The 25394-nt window shown below is 43.3% G+C and overlaps 1 protein-coding gene across 5 annotated transcripts in view; it reads left to right on the top strand.

Annotated features, from left to right (window-relative positions):
* Positions 1-25394, top strand: part of cdk14 (cyclin dependent kinase 14) — a 672936-nt gene that overhangs the window by 267258 nt on the left and 380284 nt on the right. For all 5 annotated transcript variants that reach the window (XM_072575800.1, XM_072575798.1, XM_072575802.1 and 2 more), the window contains one exon: positions 6063-6125. In XM_072575800.1, the coding sequence (XP_072431901.1) occupies positions 6063-6125 (63 nt within the window). The remainder of the gene's footprint in view (positions 1-6062; positions 6126-25394) is intronic.

The raw sequence follows: 25394 nt of genomic DNA, 5'->3' as shown, positions 1-25394 counted from the left end.
TGACAACATTGCATTCGCTTTCTTAATCACGGACTCAACCTGCATGTTGACCTTTAGAGAATCCTCGACTAGCACTCCCAGATCCCTTTGTACTTCGGCTTTACGAATGTTCTCACCGTTTAGAAAGTAGTCTGTGCTTTTATTCTTTTTGCCAAAGTGCAAGACCTCGCATTTGTTCACATTGAATTCCATCAGCCATTTCCTGGACCACTCTCCCAAACTGTCTAGATTCTTCTGCAGCGTCCCCACTTCCTCTCAGTACTACCTGCCTGTCCACCTAACTTCGTATCATCTGCAAACTTCACTAGAATGCCCCCAGTCTCTTCATCCAGATCATTAATATATAATGCGAACAGCTGTGGCCCCAACACTGAACCCTGCGGGACACCGCTCGTCACCGGCTGCCATTCTGAAAAAGAACCTTTTATCCCAACTCTCTGCCTTCTGTCAGACAGCCAATCCTCAATCCATCCCAGTAGCTCACCTCGAACACCATGGGCCCTCACCTTGCTCAGCAGCCTCACGTGTGGCACCTTATCAAAGGCCTTTTCGAAGTCTAGATAGACCACATCCAGTGGGTTTCCCTGGTCTAACCTACTTGTCACCTCTTCAAAGAATAATGATATTGACCTTTTGGCTGGATTGTCATTCAGGGTCAGGAACAATTTCCTCTTGGACCTCATTCCTGGTCTATTCTCAGTCTTGGCTAAGAACCTGACAGCTGGGGCACATTGCCTGGGGAGGGGGGGGGGGGGGGTGTGGGAGTGGGGGCTGGTACCATTTAATGTGATCTAGTTCATGATATAGAATCCATCCAATATCTGTTGGAACCAGTTTTGTTGACATAATTTGCAAAGTAAATAATTCTGATATAAATTGCTCAAAGACAAGACCATAAAATGTGGAAGCTGACGTAGGCCTCTGTCCATCTAGGTTGGTGCATCATTTATGGCTTTTTGGGTTTTGGAAACATTGTTAAATTTAATTTTAAGTTGTTGGATCATTGCTACCCTACTTCAGGAGTGAAGTGCTTCAGGGATAACCAGATTCCGATTTTCCACTCAAAAGGTGGTCCACAGGGCTGATAAAGCAGGTCCTTCCACAAAGCTTTCCAGGAATCTAGAGTAGTTCTGTTGATTCTTTTTCTCCTACACACATTGCACTTGTACAGAAGTGAGGGATAGTTTAGAAGGCAATATTGGAAAGTTAGCTTACAGAAGGGGTGAGATTTAAAAGGGACCAAGAGGGCAACAAAGGGTGGTGCGTGTATGGAATGTGCTACCAGAGGAAGTGGTGGTGGCTGGCACAATTAGAACATTTAAATGACATCTGGATGCATATATAAATAGGGAGGCTTTAGAGGGATATGGGCCAAGTGCTGGCAATGGGACCAGATTGGTTCTGGATATCTGGTTGGCGTGAATGAGTTGGACCGAAGAGTCTGTTTCCATGCTGTAAGTCTCTAACTGCAATAGACAATATTTTAATCAGTAAGGAATTGAGGTATAGAGTAAAGGCAGGAAAGTGCTATTGAGGATTATCATGTCAGCAATCATCTTCTTGAATGACAAAGCAAGCACGATGGACTGAATGGGATGCTTCTGTTTCTATGCCTTGTATAAAGGAGGTGGTGGTGCCATCGTCATGTCACTGGACTAGTAATCCAGAACCCCCAGGTAAATGTTCTGAATACATAAGTTCAGTTCACATCATAGCAGATGGTGATATTTGAATTCAGTAAAAAATAAAGCAAAACTTGAAGGATCAGCTTTGGGTACTTTGGTACTGGTTGTTCACACTGATCACTTTCTTCTCCATTTATCAGGCAGGGCCCAGAAATCCAAAAGTAACCTGGTTTTGCAAGCTTATCTTCCTTAAAGCTTACAGTCCAACTCTTTCCCCAACACTGCTTCCACCAACCTCCGCCACCGCCCCCCCACCATCCCACCCAACTTGACCCCATGGTACCAGACTTCTGCACTGTGCCATCTGAAGCACATGTTACATAGAAGCATTGAGTTATTTTATTGAAGAAACCAGGCATCTCTTCAGCATGTCAGAGTCTTTGTGTGAACCATGACAGTGGGATTGCATGCAATTGATTGGCTTGGTACATTGACAGTTTGGCCACTTAGCTGATATCCTGGAGGAGATGCTGGTCCCCGTATGTAACATGACAGTGGGAGTCAATAACAAAGGAAAGCTGAATACAAAACTTTGACTTATTTTAAGTTGAATTGCTTTTCATTCAAAGTAACAAATAATAACTGTATTTGTTTTTTGAAAGAAGATAATTTTCTCTAGATCGTCTGAAAGGTTTTGCTCTTATAATTTTCAACCACTTTTGCAACAGAAAACTAGCTGCTTTCAGAAATGTTCCTATGTGCTTTTCAGTTTTTTGTTTAGTTGGACTGTCATGCAGGGTTGGAATGAATCTGGAATCTCTCAAGCAGCATGAAGCATAGGTCAGAATAAGACTAGGAGGTAGCAGCAAAGGTGAAAAATATGATTTTAAACAAAATACAGCCTGATGTAAGATTGAGTGACTGTATAAATTTTTTATTATTTCAAGGCATAAATATCTATGCCAAATTACAGGTTTTAATTCATGCTACTGTGATATTTAGAATTTTAAAAAGCCACAGAATTGGAGAGCAGCCAGCAGAACATGTGGTTGAACATCTGAGGCATTGCTGTTAACTTCAGTCAGATAAGGGATTGTACAATTAATGGGGTGAATAGGGAGAGGGGATTGATAGATTTAGACATCTGGTATGCCCCAAATTAAGCATTTATTTATACTCTGTTCATCAACATATCCTTACACATTGTGCACTGGTTCTTATAGTTCATGCAATAATATAATAACTCCAAATGTACAGTGTGTTCATGATATCTCATTTGCGGTGTTCACACTGTGAGGGAAAGCCCTCAAGTGTCCTGCAGCATCCTTCTAAGGAGGCTAATCAGTGGAACAGCAATCATCAACTGACATATTTGAAGCAAACAACATTTCACTTGCAAACATCATGTGACAAGTGTATAGTTATTTGAATGAGGAACATATGGTGGAGCATAGAACATTGACGGTCAGGACTAGGAAGTTTCAGGGAAGCAGGTGTGACAAAAAGAAATTACATTCTGCCTGTCCCTTATGAATTGTCTCTGGTTACATAGTGGGCCTTTAATAAATGGCTATTAGGACGCATGAAATGTGTTTGTGCTATCATTGTCCTTCATAAACGTGACAGTGCCATCTGTTGCTGATGGGTTGGCCCTCCCAATTAGGGTGAATCTGGCTTCAATAGGAGGATATGTAAAAACAACATTGTGGGAGAGATTTGGGGAAATCATTACTGATCAACATTTGGTGACCAATAAACGTGGTATGGGATTGACTATCAGTGCTAACTGATATGGGAGAACATTGCAGTGATGCTGTTGTGTACGTTAGGAGGAGTCGGCAAAATGACTCTACACACCATCGTAGTTGTTTCAGCTATGAGTTATTGAAAAGCGTGCAGATTGAAAAGGATAAAATGTGTTGGGGGGAGGGGGTGCGGAGAGAAACAATAGTGAGTGTGAGTAGAAAATGTACTTTTTTATACCTTTTTATTATGTTGCTCATTTTGCAGTTTTCCAGAGTTCAGGAGGGTGTACATTATACTGTATAAATTTATCCACACCCAAATCATCACAATTGCTCACGCAAGATTTATTTGCTTTTAAATTATTCTGGGATTGTCCCTGTACCGTAAAAGTTTATTTCAAGTAATCAGTGAGAGCATTCTTTGATGTCAATCCTGAAATTGACTATTGTAGTTTAAGCCTGTTGCTGTTTTGTCTATTCTACTCAATTTTAAAGTAATTTTCTAAATTTAGCTTTTATAGACAATTTACCCTACATACATCACTTTAGATCAGCTGTTAGAGCTACCACTGTCTCCAGCCTTTCTTCATGGCTCCAGCTTCAAATACCAAGGTTGAAGTTTTGTAGCTATCTACATTGCTTGAAAATCTCCTCTGTGTTCCCTTAATTCTACTGGTGAAAATTAATTAATTATGCCTGTCCTGCATTTTGTGAAAGGTAATGGTCCTAGATAATTTAGGACAAATTATCAACATTTTTTTCAATGACATAGCAACAAAATTCATTGATAATCTCCATAATATTTAAAAGGCAGGTGTTATCTCATATAATTAAGAATAAATAATAAGATTAAGGATATGCATAAAATATTGCTTTTTTCAGTGACCAAAACATTGATTTATTTTTGTTTTTTAAAAAGTGTAACGGCAATGGTTTGCCAGCTCATTAATGTAGCTGTTAAGGGAATAAATCATACATAATGGACTCTCTCACGTGGGCTTTTGACATGTAATTATGGAAATAATAGTCCTCACTAATTGGAGGATTTATAATTTTTAAGAAATAAAATTATCATCTGTTACTTCACAATGTCACACATATGAAATCATTACTGATATGGTAAGATGCCAATTACTCTATGAAGATGGATTTTCATTGTCCTGTGGAAAAAAAAGGTCACATATCATTTCACATTTACTGTTACATTAAGCATTTAAAAATCAATGAAGAAAATAAGTACCTTTTATTTTGATCCCATTTCCCTTATTTTACTGAGCCAGCATTATTTTTGAACTCCTTGTAGAAATAAGGAAATCTGCTATAAATAAAAAAAAATTCCAAACACCAGAGAGGAAATTTACTACCTCCACTGGCGTCTCTTATAGTGACTAAGATTAATCCTGTTCATTATATGGCAAGTACATAGAGGAAACTGAGTGGAGTATTTGGAAAATATGAAATGAGGAAAAAGTGGGTTTCTGTTCAGATGACTTTGGTTCCAAGAAGTACATAAGAGATAGTTAAATCTCATTTTTTCTACTGAAATAATTGCATGAGTTTCAATGTAAAATATAATTTTATCACAAATATAATTTTGCTGGATACTCAGTTATAGAAATTGATCATCCTGCTGTTCTGACTTCTGTGGAATCTTTTGATTTATATGTCAAATCAGCCTAAGTAATTTTGTATGTGCAGAAAAATTATTCCAAAATTATTTGAAATGACAAAATGCCCCTTAACTAATGTTAAAAACTGTTTTACTTTGCTTTGAAATACTAGCTGCTTTCTTAACTTCAATTCATTTAAGTTAGATTTCAATTCAATTCATTTATGGTTGGGCTAGATAAAATATCAATATCACCTTCTAAAATTCCATTTTGAGAGTTTATCCTTAAATGTATTTTTATGTTTTTGCATTACAGTTGACTAATTATGTCTTATGTAATTTGGAAATTTAGCACATTTTACATCTTTAATCAGATATATTCACCAGAGCCAAGGCCTATTTATGATTTGTTAATTCTTATATTTTCTGTAAGAAACCAAGAAAAAAAAAACAGGTATTGCCAAATGTTGACTGCATGATTACATTATTTTGTTGCAATAGATTTCTTTCCCATCACAGTCTTATGGGATTTTTCTCGACATTACCAGAATGTTGAACCAGAGTCTCCTGAACAATATTACTCTGTTCTTAAGGCATTTCAGTGCTGGTTTCCGTGACCGTCCACAGTAGAAAACAGTTGCTCAATGGCCTTACTCATGAAGGTTTTATGGATGAATAATCATTGCTTTTCAATTCTTATTTTTATAGCAGTGACTCTAGCATATTTTTAAGGTTTTGTCTCATTCTTCCTTGTACAAAATTTAAGAATACAACTTAAAACCATGTATTTCAATTTCTGAGTCCAAGATAGTAAACTTTGCTGTTAACTCAAATCACAAGTTAATTTAATAAAATAGTAGAGATGTGATGGCCTTCATGACCTTGCAAAAGGTTCACACAAATTGAAGATCCTGTAAGAGCTGATAAATGTATATACGTAGTATTATTGAACAAACATAAAGAACAGGATAAATATTTGAGAAGTCTGGCATCAACTAAATGTAAAATGTACTGCGACAGTTAAATGATTGCAAAGCTAATGAATCTAAAACAATCATCTTTTCCTTTTTCTCATTGTTCTAGCATACAGACCTATGTCAGTACATGGACAAACACCCAGGGGGATTACTTCCAGATAATGTGAAGGTAAGAATTGTAATTATAGAAGTGGTAATATCATCTCATATTTTCAGGTTTTTTTTTCCAATTTTCATTTGCTGTTCAGATTTGATTCCATAGGTATTTAATCACACTCTTGGAATTTGCCATTTGTCGTATGTAGATTCTGGCCCTGGATATTCTCACTTAATTTGATATGGAGTGTATTAGAGTAAAGCCTTCTATCAACATGGGTTTTCATTTTCAGCAGGAGTTGGTGGATACTGTTTGACAGTGAGAATGCAAGCTGTTTTTATCCCCAGTGACTCTGTGTGCTATGGCCTTAGTGACCCCATTATAATCTGAGTAAGATCAGTTATTGTAGCACAGGGGGTCTGCACACCTTTTCAAGTGGAGAGTTACATCTGGATATGAAAATTATATTGGTTGGGGGTGGGGAAGGGGGAGAGGGAATGGTCTATGGAACTTCAAGATAGTAATGTTATGGTAAACATTTGCAAGTTGCGTAATAATCTCATTATAACTATGTAACAAATCCTGATGTATCCTTTTGGCTTAAAATGAAGGAAGCCATGGCTCATCCCTTTACATCTTCACAGTAGCAGCAGCATCAAATTTAGTGTTGGCCTTTCTCTCTCTCTCCATCAGTGCTGGCTGACCAGCTGAGTACTTCTAGCATTTTCTATTTGTATTTCAAATCTCCAGCATCTGCAGTATTTTGTTTTTGTCCTTTCAATGTAAGTGCTGCTTTGCTGTGATCTACAAATTTGGTGCTGAAGAACCACCGAGGGAAAAACAGTCAAGCAAGAAGAAAGGAAATGTGTAGATGCCAAATGGCATCCAAAGGAGTCCCTCCATCTTGTAGGGAGTACAATGATTTCTGTTTCAATCTCATTCTTTGAGCTGAGAATTTAAAAACCTTGCAGCAAATATAAGAACACCCGTAATCCGTTAACTGGTGTGCTCGTAATTTCTAGCTTTCTCAAAATGCAAAATGCGAACCTAAAGCCACACACCCTTCTCTATAATAGATGTCAACCTTTTTCTTAAAAAATCTGAACTTTGTCGGCATCTCTGGCAGGAAGAGAGTTTTGCTTCCAGCTCCTACTTTGGTTATTTGTACATCACAATCACTGAGGTGTCCATCTCAAAATGTTGAATAGAGATTGCTTGTGGAGACTATTTTTTTGATTTGAGTTTGTTTGTGGGTATATGTATGGAGATGCAGTGAAAAGCATGCTGCAAGCAGGTTGTACCATTCATCAGGATAGCAGAACAGAGTGCAGAATATAGTGTTCCAGCCACAGAGGAGGTGCACAGAGAGAGAGATCAGAATTAACATTTGGGAGGTTTGTTCAAAAGTCTGAAAACGGGCAACAAGCTGTTCTTGAATCTGTTCGTACACTTATTCAAACGTTTATATCTTCTGACCGACGGACTAGAGTATAACCGGGGTAGGAGGAGTCTTCGGTTATGTTGCCCGCTTTTCAAGACAATGGGAAGTATAGATGGAATCGATGGATGGAGGGCAAGTTTGTGTGATAGACTGGGCTGTGTGCGTGACTCTGTCATTTCTTGTCCAGGGAAGAGCAGTTGCCATACAATGTTGTGATGCATCCAGATAGGATGCTTTTTAAAAATTGGTCTTTGTGGACATGCTGAATTTCCTTAGCCTCCTGTGGAATTAGAGAATTATGCTTTCTTGATTGCTGTGTTGATGTTGGTGGACCAGGACAGATTGTTGGTGATTGTCACTTCCAGGAACTTGATGCTGACAACCATCTCCACCTCAGCACCATTGATGCAGACAGGACCGTGCCCCCCACTCTGCTTCCTGAAGTCAATGACCGACTCCTTTTGTTTTGCTGATGATGGAGAGATTGTTGTCTTTATACTATGCTCCTAAGCACTCAGTCTCTTTCCTGTACTGTCTCATTGATGAGATCTGACCTACAACAGTTGTCTCATCAGCAAACTTGTAAATGGGATTGGGATGGGATTTGGCCTTACTCAGTGTATAATGTGTACAGTCGGGGACTGAGTATGGAATCTTGTGGGGCACGGTGTTGAGGAGTATGGTGAAGGGTCAGGAAGTTGAGGATCCAGTTACAGAGGAGGGATCAGAGACCTAGGTCTTGGAGTTTAGAGATAAGTTTATTCTGGAATTATGGTATTGAAGGTGAAACTGTAACCAATGGGTAGGAGTTTTTGGATCTAGTTACACCCATTGTTCTGATATTTTAATCCCTTGCTCACCAGATTTACAAATTTGCCACCCTCTTGTTATTTCTGAATTACTTTCTGCTCTGTGTCTTCAGGTAACCAGCATCTCCTGCCACAAGAATTAGTTTCCTCATATTTAACAAAGCAATATCCTCAAAGAATTTGAATGCTTTGAACAAAGCCACTTTCCTGTTTATCTGTGTAAATGAGAATACCAACCTGACTTATTAGGCAGACGTTTCCTGGTACTATAGTAAATGTGGCTGTTGAAAATTTTAACAGTAAAAGCTGACAGGACTAGCACACAATTGCAAACCATTTTTATAGAGTGATTATACCACTATAGTGAATAAAGGCTCTCAACAGTGTCCAACTATTTCTCTTGTTTGCACTTTGAGATGCAGATGGTCATGTTCGTCATCTGCAATATTGTGTAGGGCTCTGCTGGGTAAGACACAGACCACTGAGACAGACCACTCAATGCCTGGAAAGTTCTGCTGCAAATAGAACAGAATACTACAGGCAATTGTTTTGGATGAGTTGCTCGCCCAGAATTTCCTCTGCCTATCTTTTCTTACCGTTTCTGTTCTGCTTTCATTTTCAAAAGAAGCTGCACAATTTTCATTTGGTTGTGCCAGAGGCAGCAATCCTAGGCAAGCTTGTCCCAGCACCTAGCATTGATGTCAAAACTGTGTGTGCAACTTTGTGTTGTTGCATTGCAGTGCTATGCCAATGCAGACCTGAAGATTCCCGGTTCAAATTCTGGACAGCCAACATGTTTATTTCATCAAAACTCAGCAAGCAGTGATGGAATGGAAAAAAAGGGAAATAAAATTGTTTAAGAGTTAACTTTTTGAAAAAAAGTCTTAAAATTTGAGGTGGAACATAAATTGAAGTTTCATTACTGCCATTTAATTTTTTGCAAAACCAAAAGGAACATCAAATCTCAGGCAAACTCTAGACAGTTTTGCATGTGCTCTTACCTTTTGACTGTTTTCAATGCATCTACATGTATGTGAGCCCTTTAACATGGTTGTCGGATTTAGAGAGAGGACGGTACCACTTATGTTTGCAGAGTGTGAAAAATAACCTTTTTGTGACATTGGTGTTCTGCTCTGTGTGGGACCTGTGCTACACTCTTGGTTCAGACAGTTTGGATCTGATGGTGTGGGCCCTGGCGATGGTCTGCAGTGTATGGTACAGCAGTTCCCTTGTACTGAATCCACCAGCATCTCCAAATGTCTGCATACGAAGCAAGGGCAAGCTTGCTTTTCCTTTTGGACCATGACTTCACAGTTCAGTCTCAAATACCATAGTGGCAAGGGTTGTTGCAACATTTGATCTGCTGTACAGCTGCATTTTAAAATTGGTGGAGGGGTACAGAGGTCGAAAGGTCCCAGCAGTGGTGAGCATATCCATTTGCTGACCTGGAGGTTCCCCAAGAAATTCACCCACCATCTCAGTTATGGAATTGATGAGTTGGAATATTACATGAGAAAATGTGGGCGGCACGGTGGCACAGTGGTTAGCACTGTAGCCGCACAGCTCCAGAGACCCAAGTTCAATTCCCGCCTCAGGCGACTCTCTGTGTGGAGTTTGCACATTCTCCCCGTGTCTGCGTGGGTTTCCTCCGGGTGCTCCAGTTTCCTCTCACAATCCAAAAATGTGCAGGTTAGGTGAATTGACCATGCTAAATTGTCCGTAGTATTAGGTGAAGGGATAAATGTAGGAGTATGGGTCTGGGCGGTATACGCTTCGGCAGGTCGGTGTGGACTTGTTGGGCCGAAGGGCCTGTTTCCACACTGTAAGTAATCTAATCTAATCTAAAATGAACTCTGAGCAATGGTGACATGTATACCATGAAATTTGCCACCACACTTCAGCTGCAAATAGGCCAAGTCCAGCCCTTTATCCTCTATATTAAGTATTGGTTATGCAGATAACCCACAAGTCTTTTGTCATTGTTTTGGCATCCAAGGGAGATTCTGAGGCCAATTATGAATCGACTTGTGCTATATTTGTCTGTTGAGAACTCTACATGCCCCTGAGGGAAGCAGAGAGTAAAGTATTGTTAAAAGGAGAACTGCCAATGATTCATATAACACTGAATAGTCTGCTTGTCTGTCACTGTCATCTGGTGAAATGTTGCCTCACTATTGCTGCAGCTGGGGAGAAGGAAGCTCTTGCTAATCTGGTGATATTTACTGACTCCCTTCTATTTCATTCCACAACATTCAAATGGGACTTCAGAATATTTGAATTATATTTGCAATGTTGTTATCATTCTGCATGTGATGTGCAGGAAATTGAAATTTGTTGCAAAATTTACTAGAAAAATGGATTAGTTCAGTCTCCTAACAATGACTTTTTCTGATTGAACTAATTGTTAATATGATCTCAGAGCAAAAGCATGCAGTGTTTCTGCACAGATGGTGATTATTAAGTAGGAAGATGGCTTACAGAAGTGGTACGAAGAAGTTGAGAATAGCAACTTAAAGAATATTCATCATTGGTAGTTTTATTTGGCAAGACCTCATTGAAGGGAATATTACACTTTCTGACTTGTGGAAGTATGTATGTGTGTAGTGGGTGGAAATGGGTAGCTATTCAAGGGATCCTTGCCAAGGATGAAACTTAAAACTTTCCAAAGTTTAAGGCTAGTTCTCTGGCATGAGTGTTGAAGAGTAAGATTGAGTAGATCAGGGAGCAGTTAAGGGTGAAATTAGTGCTTTGCATTTATCTTTACCAAGAGAAAAGATGCTGCTAAAATCATGGAGAAAGAGGAAATAGTTGAGACACTGGAATTTCTCAAAGATGATTGAACAAACATTAGAAAAGGCAGCTAAATTGTAAAGCTGTCAACTTATCTGGACTTGGTGAAATGCATTGAAGGATGCTAAGGGAATTAACAGTGGCAATTATGGCAGCCTTGGCTATAATCTACTGAAGGAGAAAGTGAGGACTGCAGATGCTGGGGATCAGAGCTGAAAATGTGTTGCTGGAAAAGCGCAGCAGGTCAGGCAGCATCCAAGGAGCAGGAGAATCGACGTTTCGGGCGAAAGCCCTTCTTCAGGAATGAGGAAAGTGTGTCCAGCAGGCTAAGATAAAAGATAGGGAGGAGGGACTTGGGGGAGGGGTGTTGGAAATGCGATAGGTGGAGGGAGGTCAAGGTGAGGATGATAGGCCGGAGTGGGGGTGGGGGCGGAGAGGTCAGGAAGAAGATTGCAGGTTAGGAAGGCGGTGCTGAGTTCGAGGGATTTGACTGAGACAAGGTGGGGGGAGGGGAAATGAGGAAACTGGAGAAATCTGAGTTCATCCCTTGTGGTTGGAGGGTTCCTAGGCGGAAGATGAGGCGCTCTTCCTCCAACCGTCGTGTTGCTATGGTCTGGCGATGGAGGAGTCCAAGGACCTGCATGTCCTTGGTGGAGTGGGAGGGGGAGTTGAAGTGTTGAGCCACGGGGTGGTTGGGTTGGTTGGTCCGGGTGTCCCAGAGGTGTTCTCTGAAACGTTCCGCAAGTAGGCGGCCTGTCTCCCGAATATAGAGGAGGCCACATCGGGTGCAGCGGATACAATAAATGATGTGTGTGGAGGTGCAGGTGAATTTGTGGTGGATATGGAAGGATCCCTTGGGGCCTTGGAGGGAAGTAAGGGGTGAGGTGTGGGTGCAAGTTTTGCATTTCTTGTGGTTGCAGGGGAAGGTGCCGGGCGTGGAGGTTGGGTTGGTGGGGGTTGTGGACCTGACGAGGGAGTCACGGAGGGAGTGGTCTTTTCGGAACGCTGCTAGGGGAAGGGAGGGAGGGTAGTGGGGTCTGTTTGGCGGTGGCGGAAATGACGACGGATGATACGATGCATGTGGAGGTTGGTGAGGTGGTAGGGGAGAACCAATGGGGTTCTGTCCTGGTGGCAGTTGGAGGGGCGGGGCTCAAGGGCGGAGGAGCGGGAAGTGGAGGAGATACGGTGGAGGGCATCGTCGATCACGTCTGGGGGGGAAATTGCGGTCTTTGAAGAAGGAGGCCATCTGGGTTGTAAGGTATTGGAACTAGTCCTCCTGGGAGCAGATGCGGCAGAGACGAAGGAATTGGGAATATGGGATTGCGTTTTTATAGGGGGCAGGGTGGGAGGAGGTGCAGTCTAGGTAGCTGTGGGAGTCGGTCGGTTTATAGTAAATGTCTATGTTGATTCGGTCGCCTGAGATAGAAATGGAAAGGTCTAGGAAGGGGAGGGAGGAGTCTGAGATGGTCCAGGTGAATTTGAGGTCGGGGTGGAAGGCTCCCAGCCCTGCTGTGTTTTCACCATCCTGCCAGACCTTCCCCTCTCTGAGGATGAAAGATCAGTCCTCAGCAGTGGCCTCACCATCATCCCCCTACGCTCGCGGATTAACGAGTTCAACACGTGGCGAGATATCGAGCATTTCTTCCGCTGCCTTCGCCTCTGCGCCTAGTTCTTCAACCAGGATTCTCGCCCACCCTCTGACGACCCCTTCTCCCGCCTCCAACACACCCCATCCACCTGGACACTCTGTGCTGGCCTCTTACCAGCCCACGATCTCTTCATCGCCAACTGCCGCAGCGACATTAACTGTCTCAAATTCTCCACCCCTCTCACCCACTCCAACCTCTCACTCTCGGAACGTGCAGCCCTCCACTCCGTCCGTTCCAACCCCAACCTCCTGCCAACCGGCAGACAAGGGAGGCGCGGTAGTAGTTTGGCGCACCGATCTTTACACCGCTGAGGCTAAACACCAGCTCACGGACACCTCCTCCTACTGCCCCCTTGACCACAACCCCACCTCCCACCACCAAACCATCATCTCCCAGACCATCCAGAACCTCATCACCTCAGGGGATCTCCCATCCACTGCCTCCGACCTCATAGTCCCACAACCCCGCACCACCCCGTTTCTACCTCCTGCCCAAAATCCACAAACCTGACTGACCCGGCCGACCCATTGTCTCAGCCTGCTCCTGCCCCACTGAACTCTTCTCTGAATACCTCGACATGGTCCTGTCCCCCTTAGTCCAAGAACTCCCCACCTACGTTCGGGACACCACCCACGCCCCCCTCCTCCATGATTTTCCCTTCCCCGGTCCCCAACGGTGTATCTTCACCATGGACATCCAGTCCCTGTACGCCTCCATTCCCCATCATGAAGGCCTCAAAGCCCTCCGCTTCTTCCTTTCCCGCCGTACCAACCAGTACCCTTCCACTGACACCCTCCTTCAACTGACTGAACTGGTCCTCACCCAGAACAACTTCTCTTTCCAATCCTCCCACTTCCTCCAAACCAAAGGAGTAGCCATGGGCACCTGCATGGGCCCCAGCTATGCCTGCCTCTTCGTAGGGTATGTGGAACAGTCCATCTTCCGCAGCTACACTGGCACCACCCCCCACCTTTTCCTCCGCTACATCGATGACTGTATTGGCGCTACCTCGTGCTCCCACGAGGAGGTTGAACAGTTCGTCCACTTTACCAACACCTTCCACTCCGACCTCAAATTCACCTGGACCATCTCAGACTCCTCCCTCCCCTTGCTAGACCTTTCCATTTCTATCTCCGGGAGACCGAATCAACACAGACATTTACTATAAACCGACTGACTCCCACAGCTACCTAAACTACACCTACTCCTACCCTGCCCCCTGTAAAAACACCATCCCATATTCCCAATTCCTTCATCTCCGTCGCATCTGCTCCCAGGAGGACTAGTTCCAATACCTTACAACCCAGATGGCCTCTTTCTTCAAAGAACGCAATTTCCCCCCAGACGTGATCGACGATGCCCTCCACCGCATCTCCTCCACTTCCCGCTCCTCCGCCCTTGAGTCCCGCCCCTCCACTCGCCACCAGGACAGAACCTCACTGGTCCTCCCCTACCACCTCACCAACCTCCATATACATTGTATCATCCGTCGTCATTTCCGCCACCTCCAAACAGACCCCACCACCTGGGATATATTTCCCTCCCCTCCCCTATCAGCTTTCCGAAAAGACCACTCCCTCCGTGACTCCCTCGTCAGGTCCACAACCCCCACCAACCCAACCTCCGCTCCTGGCACCTTCCCCTGCAACTCCAAGAAATACAAAACTTGTGCCCACCCCCCCCGCGCCCCCCCCCCCCCCCCCCCCCCCCGCCCCGCCTTACTTCCCTCCAAGGCCCCAAGGCATCCTTCCATATCCACCACAAATTCACCTGCATCTCCACACACATCATTTATTGCATCCACTGCACCTGATGTGGCCTTCTCTATATTGGGGAGACAGGCCGCCTACTTGCGGAACGTTTCAGAGAACACCTCTGGGACACATGGACCAACCAACCCAACCACCCCATGGCTCAACACTTCAACTCCCCCTCCCACTCCACCAAGGACATGCAGGTCCTTGGACTCCTCCATCACCAGACCACAGCAACATGACGGTTGGAGGAAGAGCGCCTCATCTTCCGCCTAGGAACCCTCCAACCACAAGGGATGAACTCAGATTTTTCCAGTTTCCTCATTTCCCCTCCCCCCACCTTGTCTCAGTCAAATCCCTCGAACTCAGCACCGCCTTCCTAACCTGCAATCTTCTTCCTGACCTCTCCGCCCCCACCCCCACTCCGGCCTATCACCCTCACCTTGACCTCCTTTCACCTATCGCATTTCCAATGCCCCTCCCCCAAGTCCCTCCTCCCTACCTTTTATCTTAGCCTGCTGGACACACTTTCCTCATTCCTGAAGAAGGGCTTTCGCCCGAAACGTCGATTTTCCTGCTCCTTGGATGCTGCCTGACCTGCTGCGCTTTTCCAGCAACACATTTTCAGCTACAAATGTAACACCCTTGTTCGGAAAGGGATGCAATATATAAATATAACATACAAATACATAAATACAGATATAAATTGTAGCACAGTCAGTTTAACCCCTGAGCTGTGAAAACTTTTAGACAGCATTGACACTTGTTTCAACGGTTGTGAATTAAGCAAAATCAGTATGGATTTTTTTTATCAAAGCACATTGTGTTTAATTAACTTGATTTGAGATTTACAATGAGATAATAGGATTCATGAAGGTAATGTGATTGGTGTGGTGCCCACAACATAAATGTCAAAAGGCATGTTGGACATGCTAGTAAAGACCATAAATGGCAGTATTAGGGCATTTGTCCCCTCGATACTGCTCTGCTGTGTGAACATAGCTGATACGTTTCTCAACCTCATTCTCTTGTCTTCTCCATGAAACCTTTGATTCTCTTACAAATCAAGAACCTGTGTATCTCTGTCTTATGTACACTCAAGGACCTGGCCTCCACAGCATTCTGTGGCAATGAGCTCCACAAGTTCACCACCATGTGCCTGACCAAATTCCACCACCTCATCTCTGTTCTAAAGGGCTGTTCCTTCATCCTAAGGCTGGGCCCAGTGCCACAAGGATCAGTGCTGGGTCCTCTACTTTTCATATTTATGTAACTGATTTGGATGTGAGCATGAGAGGTACAGTTAATATGTTTGCAGATGATGCCAAAATTGGAGGTGTAGTGGACAGCAAAGAAGGTTACCTCAGTTTACAGCAGGGACTTGATCAGATGGGCCAATGGGCTGAAAAGTGGCAGCTGGAGTTTAATTCAGATAAATGTGAGGTGCTGCATTTGGGAAAGCAAATCTTAGCAGGGCTTATACACTTAATGGCAAGGTCCTAGGGAGTGCTGCTGAACAAAGAGACCTTGGAGTGCAGGTTCATAGCTGTTTGAAAGTGGAGTCACAGGTAGATAGGATAGTGAAGAAGGCATTTGGTATGTTTTCCTTTATTGGTCAGAGTATTGAGTACAGGAGTTGGGAGGGAATGTTGCAGCTGTACGGGACATTGGTTAGGCCACTGATGGAATATTGTGTGCAGTTCTGGTCTACTTCCTGTCGGAAAGATGTTGTGAAACTTGAAAGGGTTCAGAAAAGATTTAGAAGGAAGTTGCCAGGGTTGGAAGATTTGAGCTATGAGGAGAGATTTAACAGGCTGGGGCTGTTTTTCCTGGAGCATCAGAGGCTGAGGGATGATCTTAGAGGTTTACAAAATCACGAGGGGCATGGGTAGGATAAATAGGCAAAGTCTTTTCCCTGGGGTGTGGGAGTCCTGAACTAGAGGGCATAGGTTTCGGGTGAGAGGGGAAAGATATAAAAGAGACTTAAGGGGCAACGTTTTCATGCAGAGGGTGGTACGTGTATGGAATGAGCTGACAGAGGAAGTGGTGGAGGCTGGTACAATTGCAACATTTAAAAGGCATCTGGATGGTTATATGAATAGGAAGGGTTTGAAAGGATATGGGCTGGGTGCTGGTAGTTGGGACTAGATTGTGTTGGGATATCTGGTTGGCATATCTGAACTGCCCATCTCTGACTCTATAATCTCTCCTATTGGAAAAATCTTCTCAACATCCACTCTATCCAGGCCCCTCAGTATTCTAAATTTCAAACCCTTAAACAAAAAGGGACAGTAGCAGCATGGATAAACAGCGAATAGGGTGAAGAGTTGTTTTTTTTCCTTGTGTTGCTGACAAGTGAGGTGGTGTCAGATGGCTCCCTTCTCTAACGATTCCTTGTTTGGCTCCAGCAATTTGTTTTCAAATCGTGCGTGCTATTTTGAGTTTAAGTTGGTTTACGAAGATGTAAAAGATAAGAGGCAGAATCCTTTAGAGCTCTGAGCACAATGGGCTGCAGATGATCATGGCAGAATTGGACAAAGTCCAATGATGAAAGTGAGGATAAACGGCTTTCAACAACCCCCCTCACACACAGCCCCCATACCCCCGAAGGTCCCAGCCACATTCCTGATGTAGGCCTTTTGCCCAAAACGTTGATATTTCCCTGCTCCTCGAATGCTGCCTGACCTGTGCTTTTCCAGCACCACACACCCAACTCTAAAGTCTAATGAAGCCTATCCTTTATTGGATACAATGTTGCTGAGGGCTGAGGCAAGTTTCTGATGAGGCAACAGTGAGTTGCCAATTAAGGCACAAATTGTCTCCTTAATACTCTGCTTCTAATTTTAGCAAATGCACCAAACAAGCAAGGCATCATGAAATCTTGACATGGAAGTCAGAGCAGGCAACTGGTGACTTCAACTCACTGCTGGCTATGAATGGCCCCATCTTGGGGCACAGTCCATGGGACCAGTTGGATGCATCCATTGTCCATGTGCTTCAACACCTGATGTTTGCTGGCACTCCTCAGATCCACTTAGAGGATGCTTGGGAAGCACTGACCTGCATTGTAAGAGGGACCAGCAACTAGCAGTGAAAGGCTGCTGCATAACCAGGGACAGGGTCCCAGCTCACTAATGGGCCAGGCTGCATCATTGATCTTCTTTCTCTCTCTCACCACTCACAGACTTAACATTAAACTGCATGCTATCAGCATTCCTGCCTTGCCATGCACATTAGTGCAGTCATTCAACCAGGTAGCTTGCTCTGATGGTCAGCAATCCTGCCTTGGGTTGGGGGTTTTGGCGGGGTTGGCAGCATGTGGACATCTTGCTATATAGCAGTGTGCTCCATCAATCTCTCACCTGCACCATGTGCCAGCAACTTATGTGGCAAATGCTCTGCCAGTCGAGCAAACTCGCAGTCATGTCCGAGAATCTTGAGTCAGTAGAGGCCCCGTCAGATGGGGTGTCCCAGTCAGTCAAGGACAGCCATTGATAACAGATGAGAGGTGACTGGATGGGGATGATTCCGATGAAGGGTGGGTGTGCCTCTAGTCTGTGGAGTGGTTACAGTCAGTCACGCTGCTTCATCATGGCTGGTCCTTGGGATTGGCTGAAAGAACTTGATCAGTAGAGCGTGTTGACTCTGCAGGTGTGGTTGGGTGACCTTCAGGGGCATGTCTTCCAAGTGGCCCAGACATGCTGAGGGTGGTCTTGTGTGAGGCAAGTGAACCCCCCTCAGCTGAATCTTCAAACAGTCATGAGGGGCAGGCATGGTGGAAGTGGAGTGACTTGTTTCCTCTGGAGTGTCCTGAGCGGAGACCTCTGAGGGGCCTGTGCATGATTCCTCCTCCAAGCTGGGTGCTTCCTGGCAATGCTCTGTCATCTGTTGGGAAAGGGGCATGTTCCCCTGCCCCGGTGTAATGACTTTGGTTCTGAGGATCAGTGGCTGGAGTGATGGAGGTGAGCTGATGTTTGTGTGTGTCTCTCCAGCAGATCCTGAGGCTGTTGGGCCTGGCTCTCCATTTTAGATGCCAACCTGTCCATGGTGACGGATAGTCAAGTGACATTCCACACTGCTACAGCTTCTGGGCAGTGAGAGCCATTGTGTCTCTTATCCCTGCTTGCTGCTTCTGTTCCTACCTGTGCATGTGGATGAACTCTGACACTGCACGGCCCTCGCCTGTCTGGGCCTGAGCAGGTGCCCAGTTTCCAGGAGTCCTGAGTGTCCGTGGCCTGAGGACTTTCTTCCTCACCCAGCTGTGGAGCTGTTGCAGATGATTGCTCACCAACATGTGCTCCCATATTTGTTGAGGCACATGTTCCCTCCAAAGTGTTAGGATCAGGGCTGGTCTGGGGCATACAGGAGTTAGCCTTGCCACTGGTTCCTTGGTACTCATCGACAGAGGTTGAGAAGGTGGCTTCAGGGGGCGCCAAGTGTTTCTTTGTGGTGGTAATGGATGTGCCAGCAATACACTAGAGGGGTGGTGTCACAGCCAGTGGGTAGAAGTGGTGTCCAGTGAATGATGTGAACAGTGGAGATCCTGAGAATTGCAGTGGAATGAAGAGTGGTCAGTAAGGATTTACTGGCATTGTAGAGGATGCTGAAAGTGTTTGAGGATAGTTCCAAAGATGAGGAACTTCAGTTCCATTGGAGAAGCTGGAGCTCTTGAAAGAAGAAATGTTTGAACAGATTTGATTGCACTCAATCATGGAATGAGATTCGCGGGAGGAGCTTTCTCCATTGGAAGAAGGCTCGAGAACCAGAGGACCATTTAAACTGATGTAACAAAGAACCAATGAAACATGAAGGAAAACATTTGTACACAACACAAAGGCAGGTTCCACAACACGCTGTCAGAGGGGGTAATGAAGATGGATTCACTGAGCACTGTCACTTGACCATTGATGGAAATTTCATACTAATATGTCAATTTTCTGAATTTTCCAGGAAGTCTTCAAGGTTGATTTTCCTTGCCTCTAGATGAATAAATTCTAATATGAATTGGCCCATATGAATGTGTACACCATTTCCCAGAGTGGAGCAGTGAATTTGGCATGGTGAACCAGATAGCCTCCCTGTGCACTTACAGAATCTGGGAAAGTAGGTTCCACTTGTTGCTGTTTGTGGGAGCTTGCCATGAGTAACTTAGGTGTAATATTTACTGACATAACAGCAGTGACTATCCTCAAATGTACTGTTATTTGTGAAGTGCTTTTGTGGTATCCTGGGGTTGGGAAAGGTGTTGCGTCTTTGGAAGTGACTTCTATCTTTAATTTCTGTGAACAGTTGGTTGAGAATATAGGTGTCAAACTGAATGAAACTTTGAGGATTTTGTTGGTTGTGTCAATGGTCTTCCCCATATCAGAAATTCATATTGCCATTTGTCATGGGAGGAACTGCAGCTAATGTGACACATACCTATGTATGAGCTGACCCAAAGCCTATTGATAGTCAGACAATTATATGTATAACGGCTATAATGCAGTGGAAATGAGGATAGCTATACAGCCCATTTAGTTTGTCCTGTCATTCAAAGCTTTTTTCTTCAGGAATTGCACCTGTAATTTTCACTTTCCTGTTGTCCTGCTATCTAGCCCATATCATGTGAAACTGAAATCTGCCTATACGGTTTTGAACTGTTGGCTTAAGGCTGTTTTTCAATGTTTTGTTGTGGTTTCTTTTCACAAGGATGTTGCCAGGGTTGGAGGATTTGAGCTATTGGGAGAGGTTGAACAGGATGGGGCTGTTTTCCCTTGAGCATCAGAGGCTGAGGGATGACCTTTATAGAGGTTTGTAAAATCATGAGGGGCATGGATAGGGTAAATCGACAAAGTCTTTTCCCTGGGGTGGGGGTGGGCGCAGAACTAGAGGGCATGGGTTTAGGGTGAGGGGGCAAGATATAAAAGAGACCTAAGGGGCAACTTTTTCATGCAGAGGATAATGTGAGTGTGGAATGGGCTGCCAGAGGAAATGGTAGGGACTAATACAATTGCAACATTTGAAGGGCATCTGGATGGATATATGAATAGGAAGGGTTTAGAGGGATATGGGCTGGGTGCTGGCAGGTGGGACTAGATTGGGTCGGGATATCTGGTCGGCATGGATGAGTTGGACCGAAGGGTCTGTTTCTGTGCTGTACATCTCTATGATTCTGAGTCTGTTAATGGGAAGTTGTAGTGGCTACTTGGTGCTCCATTTATCTGATTTTTGATTTTTTTTTAACATATCTCTTATTATTCCATTTTTTTTGTTGAAAATGTAAAGAGTAAAACAAAAAATCATGACTTTAAACATTATGATTAGCCCTCTTGTTTTGGCTATTTCAAAAAGATCAGTTTTATGAACCATTTTTATATTTCTCTTTATATCCAGCACTGTGGTTGTTACCTTTAGTAGGTAGATTGATAAATGGGTTTGTTGAAATTCCTGACTATTGTATGGCTGAATGATGACCCATTGTTTTCCTTGGAGAAATGGTGCCAATTGCATTGTTTAGCAGTTGCTATGCTTGATGCTGTGCTGCTACGCTTTCTAGATTTTTTTCGTTGGAGAGTGGGAAAGACATAGTTCAGTGGGTTTTTTTTAAATTTGCAACTGAGACATATTCTTTGTCTTTCCAGAGAAATAGAGAGACTGGTTGAATCACGTGTGGCAGCATAGTGTTCGCTGACAGTAGTGTGATGAATGATCATCTTGTTCATATGTTTGTACGAAATTAATGAAAATACTTGTCAGGACATCATGGCTTCCACACATTTTACCTTCTGTATCGGAGATAATTTGAGAGGGAAAAGCCATTGTTGACCTGAGCATTAAAAACAAAAGCATCGAGAACAAACAGATAATACTTCAAAGGAGTGATAGGAAAACAAGAACATCTACTTGCACCATTGTACCTAATTTTTACGTGTTACAGGTGCAAAGAGAAAATATGGAACAAAATGTAGAACTCAAAATTCTTGATTTGGGAGAGGATATTTGTCAAGATTTGTCATTTTTGTGGATGCCAGGAATTTCTTGATCATTCAACTTTTGGTAATGTTCCACAAAAGTTATAGCCATGTAAGATCTGGAGTGTTCAACTTAACATTGATTGTCATTGACTTGAGTTGGGAGATTTAATATGAAAGGGTTTCTCAGTTTTGACTAGTTACAACCCTATGCAATTAGGATTTTTTTTTCGTAATTGACCTGTTCAGACCTGTTACAGTACATCTCCGGACCAGGTGGGACTAGAACCTGAGCTTCCTGGCTCAGAGGTAGGGACGTTTGTGCCACCGTGCAATTCGCTTCAAGAATTAACCATAAAGTGTAGCAGTGGGTCTCCTTCTTCCTGTCGTAAAACTATAAACTCATGGTAAGATGACTTGGCACCTCCCCTTTGAGCAGAGATGCAGCTACACACAATGGTCCATATCGTGTTGCCCTAGGTTCTTACCTTGACTATCATTCAGTAGAATACAATATTAATTGCATATAACTAAGCTGATACTCATTGTTTGTTTGAAAAATTAAACAGAATCCTACAGCATGCCAATGATGGAGGTAGGGTTGAATGAAGTTGCCCATTCTAAGTTCTGGGCTTCCATTCTCCTTCACAAACTTGGCAACATTAATAATGTTCAGTCTGTCAGCACCTTGTCAAGCACAAGTACTTTACTAAATAGAGCTGATTTCAATTAGTTATGGAGACCTTTAGCCATATCTTGAGATCTTTTTGCAGGTTTTAACAAAAAAGTCATTCTCGTACTTAAGTCTTCATGTTTTAGATTCTTGGGAATACATTATTTCATGAGAATTCATGAGTATACTCGACTAACATGCAGAGGTACACAACGGATGACCCACTTGACATGGTCTATTGGCAGGATGATAGGAGCAGCAGGAGAAGCTGAGGGAAGTCTAATTTAATCCAAGAGCAACAGGAGAATTGGACTATCCCAGCACCATTATCCTGCAGGATGAACAGTTCCTGGTGTACATTAATATTCTCTAATGTGCTGTGCTTGAATTTGGAAAATTCGCAGATAGTTGATTCTTACTACAGTCAGACTCTCATTGAGTGTGCACTATATGAGTAGCTTTACACAAAGAGACTCCTTCAGTCTATTTATTTGATGCTTACCTCTGTCCTGTCTATCAGTTGTTCCCTTGTATCTTTTCATTGAGTTCCAAGTATGTTAATTGATTCTTTCCTTTTAAGTGTTTTCCTTTTGATAGCACTTCCTTTGTAACAACAGTTCAGGCCATTTAACTCCTCTATTTCACTCCATTTCAGTACTTTTATATTTGTGAAAAGATGTGATCCGGTGTCCTGATTTGGTTTTTAACACTCTGTGTGTAGCAGACTTCCAATGACAGCTGTGCATGGCTGCGAGTTTCTTACCTCTGATTCAGCAAATGGTGGTTTCAAACTTTGAATTTTAAAGAACTTTAAACTCTCCAACAAAAATGCTGGAAAACTTCAGCAGGCCTGGCAGCATCTGTGGAGAGAAATCAGTTAACATTTTGGGTTGTGTGACCCTTCCTTAAAATCTTCATGCTTTAAACTTGAGGGTGCAAAGTTGACTCTTTTGTGTAGTGCTGATGGAGTGTAGCACTGTTGGAGGTACTAACTCAATTCTTTTTTTCTGGTTGTCAATTTATGGTAACAAGGCCTTTAGGGTTCATTGTGTTGGTGACTTGTGCTGTTATTATCAACCAGGTCATAATTTCCTGGAACTTTTGTGTGGTTTGCTGTATTAATCATTGTCCCCATCCTGCAGTTAAATATCGACAATCATAAAATTCCTCAATTAATACTGTTTTTTTCACAGCTGCTTCTTCAGCTATAAAATATTAAGTGTGGAACCTTGAAGACTTGGTACTGGCATGAATTATTGCTCAAATATCTGTTTCATTAAAACATGTTTTGCACTTGGCTTGAGCTTGTTTGCTCCTGGACAGTAAGACTCCTGACTGAGTGCCTTTTTTCAGATGTTAAGCTGTATTGCAACTTCACTGTTTATTACAAAATCAGATGCCTCGGAGAATATTAAAATTAATCCATAAAAGAATTTAAGACACATTAATGCCCTCATTTTTAAATAGGTGCATTAATACTCCTCAATACTGTAGATTGAAATTATTAGAGCAAAGTTAAATGCTAATTAAATTAGACCTTGAATTAAAATTGTGTTTGCATGTTAAACACATTTTCCACGTGAGCAATATGCAGGCTGTTATCTGGGACTGAGTACTGTGAGCAGCACATTTCACTACTTATTCCAAGAAATAGATTTTCATATTAACATTATGATTCAACCATTTAAGATGTCCACTGCTTTACCAAACTACAAAGGAACTTAGAAATTAAGAACAGGAGAAGGCCAATCATGACTGCTTTAATGACTATACATTCCTGCTTTACAGATAAGACTGCCTTGTGAGGAGAAGTTGAATAAATTGGGCTTGTAGTCAGTGAAGTTTGAGATTGAGAGGAGGTCTCATTGAAATATACAAGATTTTTAGGGAATTTTGCAGGGTATATTTAGAGAGGCTGTTTTTATTTGTTGGAAAGTCTAGTATCAGAATATAATTTCAGTAAAGATTCATATGTAAGACGGTAGTCAGGAGGGTTTTTTTCTGAGGGTAGTGAATTTTTGGAATTCTTTACAGCAAAGCACTGTCAAAGCTGGTTCATGAAATATATTCAAGGATGAGACAAATTTCTAATCATTTCATAGAAACCAGGGTTATGGCGATAAGGCAGGAAAGTGAAATGGAGGATTACTAGTTCAGCCATGTTCTAATTGAATGGCAGAGTGGACCTGATGGACCAAATGGCCCACTTCTCCTATTGCTTACAACATTGTTGGCTAGAAATAGGGTAAGTGGAACTTTAAAAAGGAAATTAGTAAAGAAAGGCAAATGCATGAGGAAGTATTGGTGGGAACAATAAAAACCCAAAGGGGTTTTAAAAAGTATATAGGGCAAGAAAATAAAGGAAAGAATAGGGCCCAGTAGGGGTCATAGATAATCTGTGTATGGACATGAAAATGTGGACACTGTCCTCAATCAATAGTGTGCATCTGCCTTCTCAATGGAAAAAGACAATGCAGGTACAGAAATCAGGGTGGAAATGCTCGAAGAAAGAGAGAGAGAGAGAGAGAGAGAGAGAAGTTGCGAGTGGTTTAGCAGCCTTAACCTGCGAGGCAGACTGAGATGTATCCCAGAGTCTAGAGTGGTGCTGGAAAAGCACAGCAGGTCGGGCAGCATCCAAGGAGCAGGAAAATCAACGTTTTCAGCTGGGGAGAAGGTAGCAAAGAATACAATAGGTGAATGTGGGTGGGGATGGAGGTGATAGGTCAGAGGGGAGGGTGGAGCAGATAGGTGGGAAGGGAGATTGGCAGGTAGGACAGGTCATGGGGACAGTGCTGAGCTGGAAGGTTGGAACTGAGGTAAGGTGGGGGGAGGGGAAATGAGGAAACTGCTGAAGTCCACATTGATGCCCTGGGGTTGAAGTGTTCCGAGGCGGAAGACAAGGAGTTCTTCCTCCAGATGTCAGCTGGTGAGGGAGCGGCTGTGGAGGAGGCCCAGGACCTACACGTCCTTGGCAGAATGGGAGGGGAGTTGAAATGTTGGGCCATGGGGAGGTGGGGCTGATTGGGACTGGTGTCGCGGAGATGTTCCCTGAAACACTCTTTGAGGAGGCATCCAGTCTCCCCAATGTAGAGGAGACCGCATCGGGAGCAACAGATACAATAAGTATTATTGGTGGATGTGCAGGTGAAACTTTGGAGGATGTGGAAGGCTCCTTTGGGGCCTTGGATGGAGGTGAGAGAGGAGGTGTGAGCGCAGGTTTTGCAATTTCTGTTGTGGCAGGGGAGGGTGCCAGGATGGGAGGGTGGGTTGTT

This window comes from Chiloscyllium punctatum, chromosome 8 (genome assembly GCF_047496795.1).
Source record: "Chiloscyllium punctatum isolate Juve2018m chromosome 8, sChiPun1.3, whole genome shotgun sequence".
Classification (NCBI taxonomy): Eukaryota; Metazoa; Chordata; class Chondrichthyes; order Orectolobiformes; family Hemiscylliidae; genus Chiloscyllium; species Chiloscyllium punctatum.
This window is presented reverse-complemented; position numbering and strand designations above follow the sequence as displayed.